Below are 11,460 nucleotides of genomic sequence, written 5' to 3'. Positions count from 1 at the left end.
GACACCACAGATGCCCCAGTTTTGCCACTGCCTTTGCTGCCATCTGCATTCTTCACTCCCTCTCCCAGAGATTCTTGTACTGAGTGCAGTTTTGTGTATTAGGATTTTATTCTGAGTCAGAGGATACATTTTGTGTGATATCATCCAAAGGCCAGCATAAGCACTGAAACACAACATACTTTAACTGTTTAATAGCTATGTGGTGGTGTTCCTCCCATTTTTACTCTGGAGTAAGTGCAGGTACTTTACCCTCCCTGCACAAATGCACAATAGGGACTTGATCCAAAATTAAGTATTGTAAAAATAACGTTGAAAATAAACATAATATATAACTGCTAGACACACATTAAAAGTGAACTCTACTTTGGCCCCAAGAAAAGAATACCACAGGCCTCAACCATGTGTATACATGTAACCTGATTCAATGAATTTTAATTTGAAAACTCAATTTTTACTCCTTGCTTTATTCCCAAGACAAGAAATCAACTGACTGCAACGAGGAAGTCCCAAGTGCTTTTCCACCTCGGCGCATAAGAGAAGACAGCACCCCCGCCAGATTTAACAAGAGACAACTACTATTCCTCCAAAACGGCCAAGGAAGCCGGTGGGCGGAGCCGATTGCACGGCTCTCCGGATGCAACAGCCATGGCTTCGACTACTGCTGCCTGCAGCAGCTCTGCGCATGCGCGCTCGACCGGGCGCCGGCAAGCCCAGAGCGCACTTTTCCTTCGGCGCTCGATTGGCGGCACCTGGTGGTTCCGGTGCCGCGCTGGCCGTTCGCTCTGAGCGATGCGGTGACGGGGCTGGGACTGGACTTTACGGGGTGCCGTCATGGCTAACGGTGAGATATGGACAGGCTCTGCCCACTGGCGATGGTCTCGCGTTTGCGAGGGCTCCGCGTCCCTTTTCCTCGTTCAGTCAGGGCACCACTCCCCGCCCCTCAGCAAGGGGTTGGTGCCTTCGGGTCAAGGCCCGGTGCCTGCCTGAGGCTCCCCTCTCTTACTCCCTCTCGCTTTCGTTCATTGCCTACCATCCTCAAGAGACGGGAGCTAGTGACTTCAGTCGGAACTGACTCTTTTCTCCTTCCCTACAGTGTATTCGCTGGACGGGCTATTAGTGTTCGGCTTGCTCTTCGTGTGCACCTGCGCCTACTTTCGGAAGGTTCCTCGGCTGAAAGCTTGGCTTCTGTCGGAGAAGAGAGGGGTGTGGGGAGTTTTCTACAAAGGTAAGACTCTGCGCCTGGCCGGCAGGTCTCGAAAGGTTTGAGCAGCCTTCTCGAAGAGCTGGGAGAGGACGCAGTTCTCAGTGCGGTGTGGTGGTTAAGCGAGACCGGAACTCAGGAGATTTGGGTTCTAGTCACTCCAGCGCAGAGCTCATTGGGTGACTCTGAGCAAGTCACAGACTCTCCTCCTATGCCACTTCACAGGATTGAGGTTGTGTGGATAAGAGGAGGAAAATGATGTAAGCTTCCTTGAAGGGGGGAAAAAAGGCAGGATATAAATATAACAAGTACGCTTAGTGCCTATTTGGAAGGTCACTACAGTGTCCTTTCATATTACAGCAAACTCTATTCAAAAATGCTGTCCACATGTCAATTTTAAGGCCTATAAAATGGACCTGACAGTTGTGAAGTAGTTCAGTCAGGTGCGGCCTGTTTTATTGTGACTGTGCACAAAGCACTTCTGATTTGTTTATCTGATTGACAGTCATTTCAAAGAGCTTATCCTTCGAACCCTTTGCTTATATGTGAGAAGACTCGCGGTTTGAACCTTCAAGTCCAATCCTGTCACTTCCATGTAAGCCATTCATGCACTGAGACACTTGAAAACAATGTGTTTAAACACATGTGACTGCATAGGATTGGGATCTTAGTTGTTTATCTCAGCCTTACATTCATTGCTAAACTATAGTTGTATCTGCATACCCAAGATAATGACCATGCTGCCAAGAAATACTTTCATTATTCCATCAAGTAAATTGAGACATGCCACTCCCCATATTTTATTTATTTTATTTAAAGCTTTCATATCCCACCCTTCACTACGGGCAGTAAAGAATGTGAAACTTATTTTTTAACTTTACTGTAGTATTTCATTCTTTGAACATGTAGAGTAATTACACATTGAAGTAGCATGATAATGTAATTAAGCTTTGGAGTTATCTGAATATGTTGAGAGAATTTTGGGGAGATTTGTAAGTGAAGCACTTGGGTGAATTATCTGGGAGCCTGCTACTTATGAGTGATAGGATAGGAGAAGCAAAGATCTCTGAGCTACGTTTTCTATTTTGACATGTAATTTTTGCTATTGATCATTATTCTTTAGCTCCTTTATGTTCTAATGCAGAAATACTGAACAAAAGGGCTGTTTGGGGACTTCTGTAATCTCTCTCCTCCAAAAGCATTATTTCATTATTGTAATAGGTAGGAAACAAATGCTCTTTGTAAGTTAAAGAGTCACTAACTCTTGCTGCTATTGGGCATTTGATAGCTGATTTTTTGGGGGTAAAGGTCCTCCTTCCTAGGATCTCTAAAACACTGCAACACAAGAACATGTATGCATAATTCATTGTGATTCTCTAATTCTTTCTATAAACATTAAGGACAAAGGATTTGAAGCTGAAATAACTTTTTTCCTACTGAGGTTGAATTTAAGTTCTGAATTCAGACAGAATATTTTTCTGTTACAATTATGAATGGGCCACTGTTTGGTGGAAGAATTGGCTCTCCAGCCTGTGACAGCCCTGTTTTATAGAGCTTTCTTGAGGGGGGATAGTAGAAATTAAGGCAGACTACTCACCACATGCATCACCACAAGCTGGCCAAGGCAGAAGTGGGGGATTAACTGTGACACCTCTGAGGCTGGTGTAGCAGACTTAGATTGGGCCCATCTAGCCAAATGGAGTGCCTTTGAATCCAGCAGTGTGTCTCATAAGGGAGTCTTCTTTCTGTTAGAGGATCTGGAATGCACTCTTAATATTTGTGGCAATGCTGCACACCTAACGTTTTGTCTAATTCTAACCAAGATTATGACAGTATCTCAGCTGTATACACTATTATATATGATGCAATTCTTTTTGTTTTGCAGCGGCAGTGATTGGTACCAGACTTCATGCAGCAGTGGCAATATCCTGCATTGTTATGGCTTTTTATGTCCTCTTTGTAAAATGAATAGCAACACCATAGATGGACACTGTTTGAACAAAGATGCTGAAGAAAGCATATTTCTTTTGCTTCCGAGGACAGTATCTCCTAGTGGATTTCACACAGAACCCTGCACAGATGTCAAGAGAAAATTCTCCTATGACCAAGCATTGTTAGAGACCAAAGGGTGGCTTTTGTACTGGCAACTGTGCTTCAAGTAGAGCTTGAATGTAAACAACAAAAATGGTTTTATGTGCAGACGTTTAAAATCAATATTACAGGCTGCACAAAGAAAACATTACAAGTTTTGTGGCAGATAGAAATGGATAATGCCGTTCCAAAATTTGGTACAATGTGGAAGAGGAAAGCATTTTCATTCCTGGTGTGTTAATGGGAATTGCTTCATGTCCCTCAAATGTAATAATGAACAGTAAGGGAGGAGTGTAGATTTCCTTTTATTAACTTCTCTTTATTTAATGCACTTTTAAGATTGGAAGCTAAAGCTATCATAAAAAATGAGTGACTGCATATGGTAAACTAGCTAGTGAGAAAAAAATCCTTTCACAGTTCAGAGAACTGATTGTGTGCTCCTTGCTCCTGAACCACAAAGGAAATAAAATGTTGTTTGGCGGTATATTTACATGACCCATGGAATAATTGTTACCACCTTTTAGAAATATCTAAGAGTGGCTGAAATGCTGCATGTTCTGTATTGCTTAGCTTGCAAATAAGGATTGGCATCAATTCAAACATAGCCACAGGTTTTGGATGTCAATATGTAGGAGAAAGCAACAGGGACATAGCCTGTTACATAAGTTAACAGATGTTCAAATGTTTAAGACACATTTAAAGACCATAACTTGTATATTTTGGAATATGTACAGACTTTAAAGGTAAAAATGTACCTTGCATTCTTTATTTCTAATGAAACACTTCTAAGTTTTCTTTATTCCACCCATGTTTGAATGCTCCTCTCTTTAAAGTATAGGAGGTAATCTCCTACAGCAGAAACAGTAAAAACTTGTTAAACACGTCTATTTAGAGCATATAATGTTGAAAATACTTGAAGGCTGGACATTCACAAGTGGCTTCAGGATTATCACTTTTAAAAAAATCTGTATATCTGGTTAAATATGAAAAGGTTTCTTTTTCAGTTTTATACACTTTGTTACATGAAGTAACTGTCACTTAACACGTGTATATATCAGCAGGAAGTACTCTGAAGCCCTTATTTGGCCTTTGGTATTCTAGCAATATGTGTTTGAATAAATCTGCCTTATTATTCTTCCCCATATCTAATATCTAATAGGTATTACAACACTTCTTTCCTAATGTTTGTGGTCCTACTGGCTGGGATCTAAAGGAATAAAAATGAGTATTACTAACTAAATATTCTAAGGAAGGGATAGCCAGTTAGCTACATGTTACTTGGCAATACTCAACCCACATGGGCTGTGCCTATGCTAACGTTTTTATAAGAAAAATACCACTGAAATAGGTAGACGCTTTAAGAAAACTAACATGTTGGTACTGTTATGAGTCTTAACCCAAATGAAAAAAACTTACATATGAATTATACTGTATAAATTCATTTAAATAATAAGTGCAAAATGCTATTTAACCAATGAGCTGATTTACAAATAACAATCAATGGGTTTAAATATAATTGGGCACAAGTGGGAACAAGTGAATCCAGAATTAATGTATTTTATTTGAGTATTTTTTACTCTGTCCAATACCCAGCGGGTCTCTGGACGGCTTACAACTCGAATCCAACAAATACATACATATACGTATATACCCAAATAATACAAATAATCCATGAACTGAACATAAAAACATAATTAAAATATTAAACATTAAAAGTATTTAAGATAAAAAGGTCTTGACATGGCGCCGAAAAGCATATAACATTGGTGCAAGGCAGATCTCTCTCGGGAGTGCATTCCATAGCCACGGTGCCACCGCAGAGAAGGTCCTCCTCCAACTATATTCTCTCCCAACCTCCTCCAAGGAGGGTTCCTGAAGCAGGGCCTCTGCTGCAAATCTTAAGGGATGGGTGGGCATGTAGGAAAAAAAGACGTTCCTTTAGGTATCCTGGACCCACACTGTTTAGGGCTTTATAGGTCATAACCAGCACCTTAAATTGGGCCTGGGCTTCAATTGGAAGCCAGTGAAGCTGATAGAGGACCAGTGTTATATGAGAGTAGCGACTGGCCCCTGACAGCAATCTGGCAGCTCTGTTCTGAACCAATTAACGTATCCAGACTGTCTTAAGGGCAGCCCTATGTAGAGCACATTACAGTAATCCAACTGGGAAGTTAACAGAGCATGTGTCACCGTTGCTAGGCAGTGCTCATCCAGGTAAGGATGCAGCTGATGGATCAGCCAAAGCTAAATGAAAGCACTCCGCCACTGCTGTCACCTGGGCCTCCAGGGATAGCTCTAGGTCGAGCAGCACTCCCAAGCTGTGGACCCTATCCTTTAGAAGGAGTGCAACCCCATCTAGGACAGGGCCAAAATCACTTACCTGAAAACCTGAACCACCTACCAAAAGGACCTCCATCTTATTTTGATTGAGTTTCAGTTTATTGGTCCTCATCCAGCCCATTACCTTGGCCAGGCACCAGTTCAGGACAGTCATTGCTCCACCTGGATTAGTTGTAAAAGAGGGAGATCTGGGTGTCATCAGCGTACAGGTGACTCCTCAGCCTAGACCTCCTGATGACCTCTCCCAGCAGTTTCATGTAGATGTTAAATAGCAAGGGGGACAAAATGGAGCCTTGTGATACTCCATGGCAAAGAGCCATAGTCCCCCAGCATCACTTTCTGGAATCGGCCAGCCAAATAGGAGCAGAACCACTGCCAAGCAGTGCCTCTTACTCCTAAAGAGGCCAGCCTAGACAGGATACCATGATCGATGGTATGAAAGCCACTGAGAGGTCCAGGAGAACCAACAGGGACACACTCCCCCATCCCTCTCCCCATACAGGTCATCATACATCATGTGCAATTTTTGTTTACTGTCCGAGGTTTTTGCACTGCAGACTTCACCAACCCTTTTATTCTGGGTCACTAAGAGATGTGAAAAATACAGGTGAAAAGGGCTTAGTTGCTAATACAAACTGCAGCCTTGAGTATATTTACTGGGGAGTTGACCCATTGAACAGAATGGGACTCTCTTCCCGATTATTCTTATTGAACCCACCCTGCTCCCTTTCATTTGCAAAACAGAAACAGCTGTTTATACCAATGACAGAGGATATGATGGCTGTGATTTGGCAATTATACATTTGTTAGACACATGTTGGAAGCAAAAGGATTTTAGTGCTTTAAAACTCAAGTCTGGGTGTGAAAAATGTTTCTAAAATGTTATAATAATAATAAAAAATAATAAAACTTTGAACATTTAAAGCTTACTATCCAAATACGGTTCCATGCAAAAAAAAAAAAAAAAATCAAATTGAGAGTTGTGAGGACCCTAAAATGTTTCAGGAGGGAGGGAGCTGAGATTAGAAAGCATTGCATAGCTACTCTGGATTGTCAGTGGTAAGAAAAAGGACAGGATAAGAGATAAGGAAACACAGGAGGGTTATGAATGGGAGGACCTTGTTCAGACTCCCTGTAAAATTCTGTGAATGAGGCCGGGCAGTGGTACAGTAAAAGCCTTTCCTGGAAGCACAGTCCTCATGGTGATCTACAACAATGCCTTAACATAATCCAGTATTTTTATCTGGAATGAGGGTACTCAGCACAAGAAAAGAAAAATGTAATTTATGAACAACCTTTCTGTAGGAGGGTAATTAAATAATGCTTTATAGTGACATGTAATCTGGCCATTTTGTGATTAGTTCTAGATTGCCAGTAAAAATACTGCATAAGAAATGAAGGTCAGGTTGCAATAACGGTTTTGCCTGGAGCCTCACAAATGGGCAGAAAGCAATACTAAGGAGGAAGAAGGAAGCTGAACATACCCCTTGAAAGGGACCTTTTCCTAACTCAAAGGCAAAGTTCACCTTTATTTAGACCTTTTGATCTTTGCCCCTTTAACAGTGTAGAATGGAAATTCTGAAATCAGATGGGAGGCAAAGGGGGCCTATGGTAGTTTATTGCAAATCTGTGCTAGCCAAAAAGATAGGAAAATGTTAGCAATATACCCATAAATATCAGTATTGCCTTTTTGTTACCTTTTTGCCCTAGAGTAAAAATAGAAGCAGAACTTGTAAGAAGTAGTTAAGAAATTCAGGAATGTACTTCAGGTGCGACTGGGTGCATCTTGTTTTTCCCTGTCCCCACCAAGAGGTAGCAGAAGTAGCAGCAAATCAGGGATACATTCTATTCATAACTTTAGTCTTATTTTGTATTTACAAAAAGTCAGGGCTTTAAAGTTGAATTAACATTTAACAATGTCACACCAATCTACAAATCTATTATCTTGATATTGCAAATTAAGAGAGGGCTCTGGCTGACAGACAATTTACAACATCCGAGCAATTTAGTTCCTTTTCAGTAATGCTGGTCAGAGGTGAAGCCCAGACTGATTTGGCTTTTTAGCCAAAAATGTTTTGTGCAAAACATTAGGCAACAACGAAGATTTGCTCCTCTGACCCAAATCTCTACAAAAGAGATTTAGAATTATTACAGGTTAGAATTATTAAAAGCTCAACAGGTTTTCTTTCTTACAAGAGTATCTTCTGGTGTATCCTTATTGTGGGAGACTTTTAATATCTTATAAAAATAAAAAAATATTGTTTTCCAATAAATTCAAAGCAATTTCCATAAGCCTCATCCTCGTGCTTTCAATCTTAGCTCACAACAACCCTGTGAGGTACGTTGGGCCGAGAGTCGGTGACTGACTCAAAGTAACCCCTTTGGGTCCATGGCTAAGCAGGTACTAGAACACAGTCAGTCTGAGTCCTAGCCCTACGCTCTGAACCAACACACCACACTGGTTTTTAGTGTATTTTGGTTCCCGCCCTTCCAACCACTTGGCTTACAAACTGGAGGTTAAGGGAGAAGATGGGGCAAGAACACTTTCAAAGAAGGGTGCTGCAGAATCCAAGTAAAACCAGTGGCTCCATAGCTTGTATAACACCACAGTAATCCCGACACATTCATTTCTCGCTCTCTACTCTAAAACGCTTTTTGTTTCATTTAAGGTCATGAACTTCCATTGTTGCTATTTGGGTGCGACAGCTTCCCAGTCAGTTACGCTAAATTCCTGAATTTTCTCCACACGGGCGACCCACGCGCAGGACGCCTCCCAAAAATGCCCTCCGGAGGGCCCCAGAAACTAAGGCCGCCCGTGCACCCGGCAAACTCGCGTCCGTGCCGCGATGCCCGAAGCAAAGAAGCGGCGAGAACGCGGTCATCCGCCGCGGAAGCGAGATCCGCGCGATTTCCCATAGTGCAGTGCGGAGAAGGAAAGAGGGCGCGGCTTGGCGGGGCCTTCCGCCAGTGGCCAGGGAGAGAGAATGGAGCGTGGCTGCGATAGTGAGTGCAAAGCTTGTGTGGGTTGCGTGGAGTGTGTAACGTGTGTGAATGGCGTGTAAGGCATCGAGACGTGTGTGTGAGAGGCGCGCGAGTGGGTCCCTGCGCTGCGACACTTACTTTCTGATACACTTTGATCTTATTTGATCGGGCCGCGGTGTCGCCGCCATCCCGGCCTGAGATGAGAAGATCTCCGTCCTGTGAAGCCCTTGGGGGCGCTGTACGGTGAAGCAGGTTTACCGAGCAGGCGGCAGTTTAGTCGGAGATGATGAGTTGATCAGATAGATGAGGCTGGAGGCTGGGATTTCCCCTCCTCCTGGCCAGTGTGTATCGAGGCGATTCTGATCCGGCTTAAACGCAAAAGACCTGGTCTTTCCTAGTTTCTGCCCTTCCACTTTCAGCCTGCGTGGTAGTAAAGTCCTCCCCTCCAGCTGCCGGCAGCAAAAGTCGGTTTTGGGTTTTACTTAAGTGGCAATCCTGAGATGTCAGTCTTTCTTGAGAAAGACTTCCTTCTAAATGCTAATAAAGCTCGTGGGTGAAAACAAAGAGACCTGTGGCCTAAGCTTTTGTGTTACAACCTTTGCTGGATTTAATGAACTGATGAAGGTCAGGTACTATTTCATGGAAAAGTAATGACGTAATAATTATTAAATTTAAGTTTCTACAAGCTTCTGCACTGTTTTTCTGTTCCAGATTAACAGCGCTAACTCTTTAGAAGCATAGAAGTGGTTCTGTGTTGTTTCTTCTGTGGAACAACCTAAATTCAGAATTGGGTTGAGGTCTCAAGTCTGGTGCTGCATAGAATATCGTCAAGATACAGAGAATACTATGAAGGCAAAACATACGACTACCATGCAGAGTTGTTATGATGCAGGAACCTGCCCCGTAGCAAATACATTGATGTCTCTCAGGGAAATATAAAGGAAAGATAGCTGAAGAATGAGGCTGGTCAAAGTGTGATGAAATTGCTTCGCATTTTTAAATGATCAGAAGATGCTTTATCATTTTGGCTTTCAGTGGGTGAGAAATACTAGTGAGGTAGCTAATCAAGATATACACCAGCTGAAGGAAGTGAGATAAAGTAGGCGAGGACCTGGAAAGCTGGCAGGTAGGTGGAGGAGTTGTGAATGAGAAAGCAGAAGTCAGAGAAGGAAGGAAGTGGACAGGCATAGAAGAAAGCCAATAAGGCATAGACATACACCAGTTTTCCTTGGCATGATTCTAGATGTGTTGCACTACAACTCTCACAATCTCAAGCTTGGCCACTGATACAATGGCAGTTATGCTCAAATGTTGTTAGTCGTGAAGTTGTGTCCGACCCATCGCGACCCCATGGACAAACTTCCTCCAGGCCTTCCTGTCCTCCACCATCCCCCGGAGTCCACTTAAGCTCACACCAACTGCTTCAGTGACTCCATCCAGCCACCTCATCCTCTGCTCTCCCCTCCTTCTTTTGCCATCTATTGTTCCCAGCATTAGGCTCTTCTCCAGGCAGTCCTTCCTTCTCATTAGGTGGCCAAAATATTTGAGTTTCATCTTCACTATCTGGCCTTCTAAAGAGCAGTCAGGGTTGATCTTCTCTACGACTGACCAGTTTGATCGCCTTGCGGTCCAAGAGACTTGCAGGAGTCGCCTCCAGCATCACAACTCAAAGGCCTCAATCCTTTTGCGCTCAGCCTTCCTTATGGCCCAGCTTTCACAGCCATACATTGCAACTGGGAAAACCATAGCCTTGACTATACACACTTTTGTATTTTTTTAATAGGTACAGTACCTTTCCTACCTTCACTCAGTGTACCAATGAATATATACAAAGAAAGAAATAAAAACTGGACTGGATTGCACTGAACTGGACTGGAACAAGGTTTGGACTCAACCTAAGGTCCAGACTCCTGTCCTTGCTTGGATGTGACAAGCAGAGCATTCTCATTACTACCCAGAGGGATGAACAGGGAAGAAATACTATTCTTTTAACCTATGCAAATGATTCCCTGTGGCCAAATTTCCTGTGCCCCCCAGTATTACATTAAAATATTATGGCATTTTCCCCATTTTGAATACAGTACAATGCAGCTGAAGCCCAGAAAGGTTGAAAGTACTTTTCTGATATGGAAATCAAGTCCAACAGGTATCATGCTACTTAGGCAGCTAGAAACTGAGGCTCCAGGCAAAATCAAAATGCCTGTTAGGAGAAGCCAATAGCCTGTGCACCTCAGTTGTTAAGCACTTGCTTTGCAAGCGTGCAGACCCACAAGAAAGAAGGAGCACTGTCTGACAGCTACGCCCAGTCAAGGTTAATAATCTGGAATGAGATGCATCACTGCATCTCCACCAATTGTATTTGTTTAAGAGGTACAGTACCTTTCCTACCTTCACTCAGTGTACCAATGAATACAATTGGAATGTTTCCTGAAGTCTGTCTTCTAAGTTAATTCCCTTAGTTGAGTGCCAGACTTTTTTTTTAATTTTGTTTTATTTATCTAGCAACATGCAATATTTTGAATAAAATCTGGAGCTAGAGTAGTACTTGATATACTTAAAACCTTGTCAGTGATGGTTGTGGGATACGAAAAATAAGAGGGAACAGCAGCATACATTGAAAACATTCAAAAACTCATACATTATGTCAGCACTTAAAGAAACACTTCAACGGTGCTTTTCAAGTTGCAGAGAAATGTACTTTTCAAAGCTAAAGATTTCAAACCTTCTTTTGAGGCTTATGCCAGGCTCTGAACCCTATAGCAAACATTGTTTCATACCACTTGTTCATGTCCCCTCTCCAGGTAGGTGGAACAAACTATCGTGCAAAATGGGAACTAATTTTGGCA

General features: G+C 42.5%; 1 protein-coding gene and 1 non-coding gene across 2 annotated transcripts; both read left to right on the top strand.

Annotated features, from left to right (window-relative positions):
• Positions 1–739: 739 nt before the first annotated feature.
• Positions 740–4,177, top strand: TMEM167B (transmembrane protein 167B). The gene is made up of 3 exons (XM_044443514.1): positions 740–841; positions 1,094–1,225; positions 3,087–4,177. Exons 1-3 carry the CDS (start codon positions 832–834, stop codon positions 3,167–3,169), a joined length of 225 nt encoding a protein of 74 aa, XP_044299449.1. The 5' UTR covers positions 740–831; the 3' UTR covers positions 3,170–4,177.
• Positions 4,178–8,627: 4,450 nt separating this feature from the next.
• Positions 8,628–8,982, top strand: LOC123034503. Its single transcript, XR_006416781.1, has one exon.
• Positions 8,983–11,460: the final 2,478 nt, after the last annotated feature.

This window comes from Varanus komodoensis, unplaced genomic scaffold (genome assembly GCF_004798865.1).
Source record: "Varanus komodoensis strain SLA01 unplaced genomic scaffold, ASM479886v1 scaffold1, whole genome shotgun sequence".
Taxonomy (NCBI): Eukaryota; Metazoa; Chordata; class Lepidosauria; order Squamata; family Varanidae; genus Varanus; species Varanus komodoensis.
The sequence above is the reverse complement of the archived record's forward strand: the minus strand, read 5'-3'. Positions and strand labels throughout refer to the sequence as shown.

What these genes read in the sequence shown, in the direction of transcription:
- TMEM167B (XM_044443514.1), top strand. An exon ending in GTGGGGAGTTTTCTACAAAG is followed by an intron (nt 1,226 to 3,086) that starts GTAAGACTCTGC and finishes TTTGTTTTGCAG; the next exon opens with CGGCAGTGATTGGTACCAGA.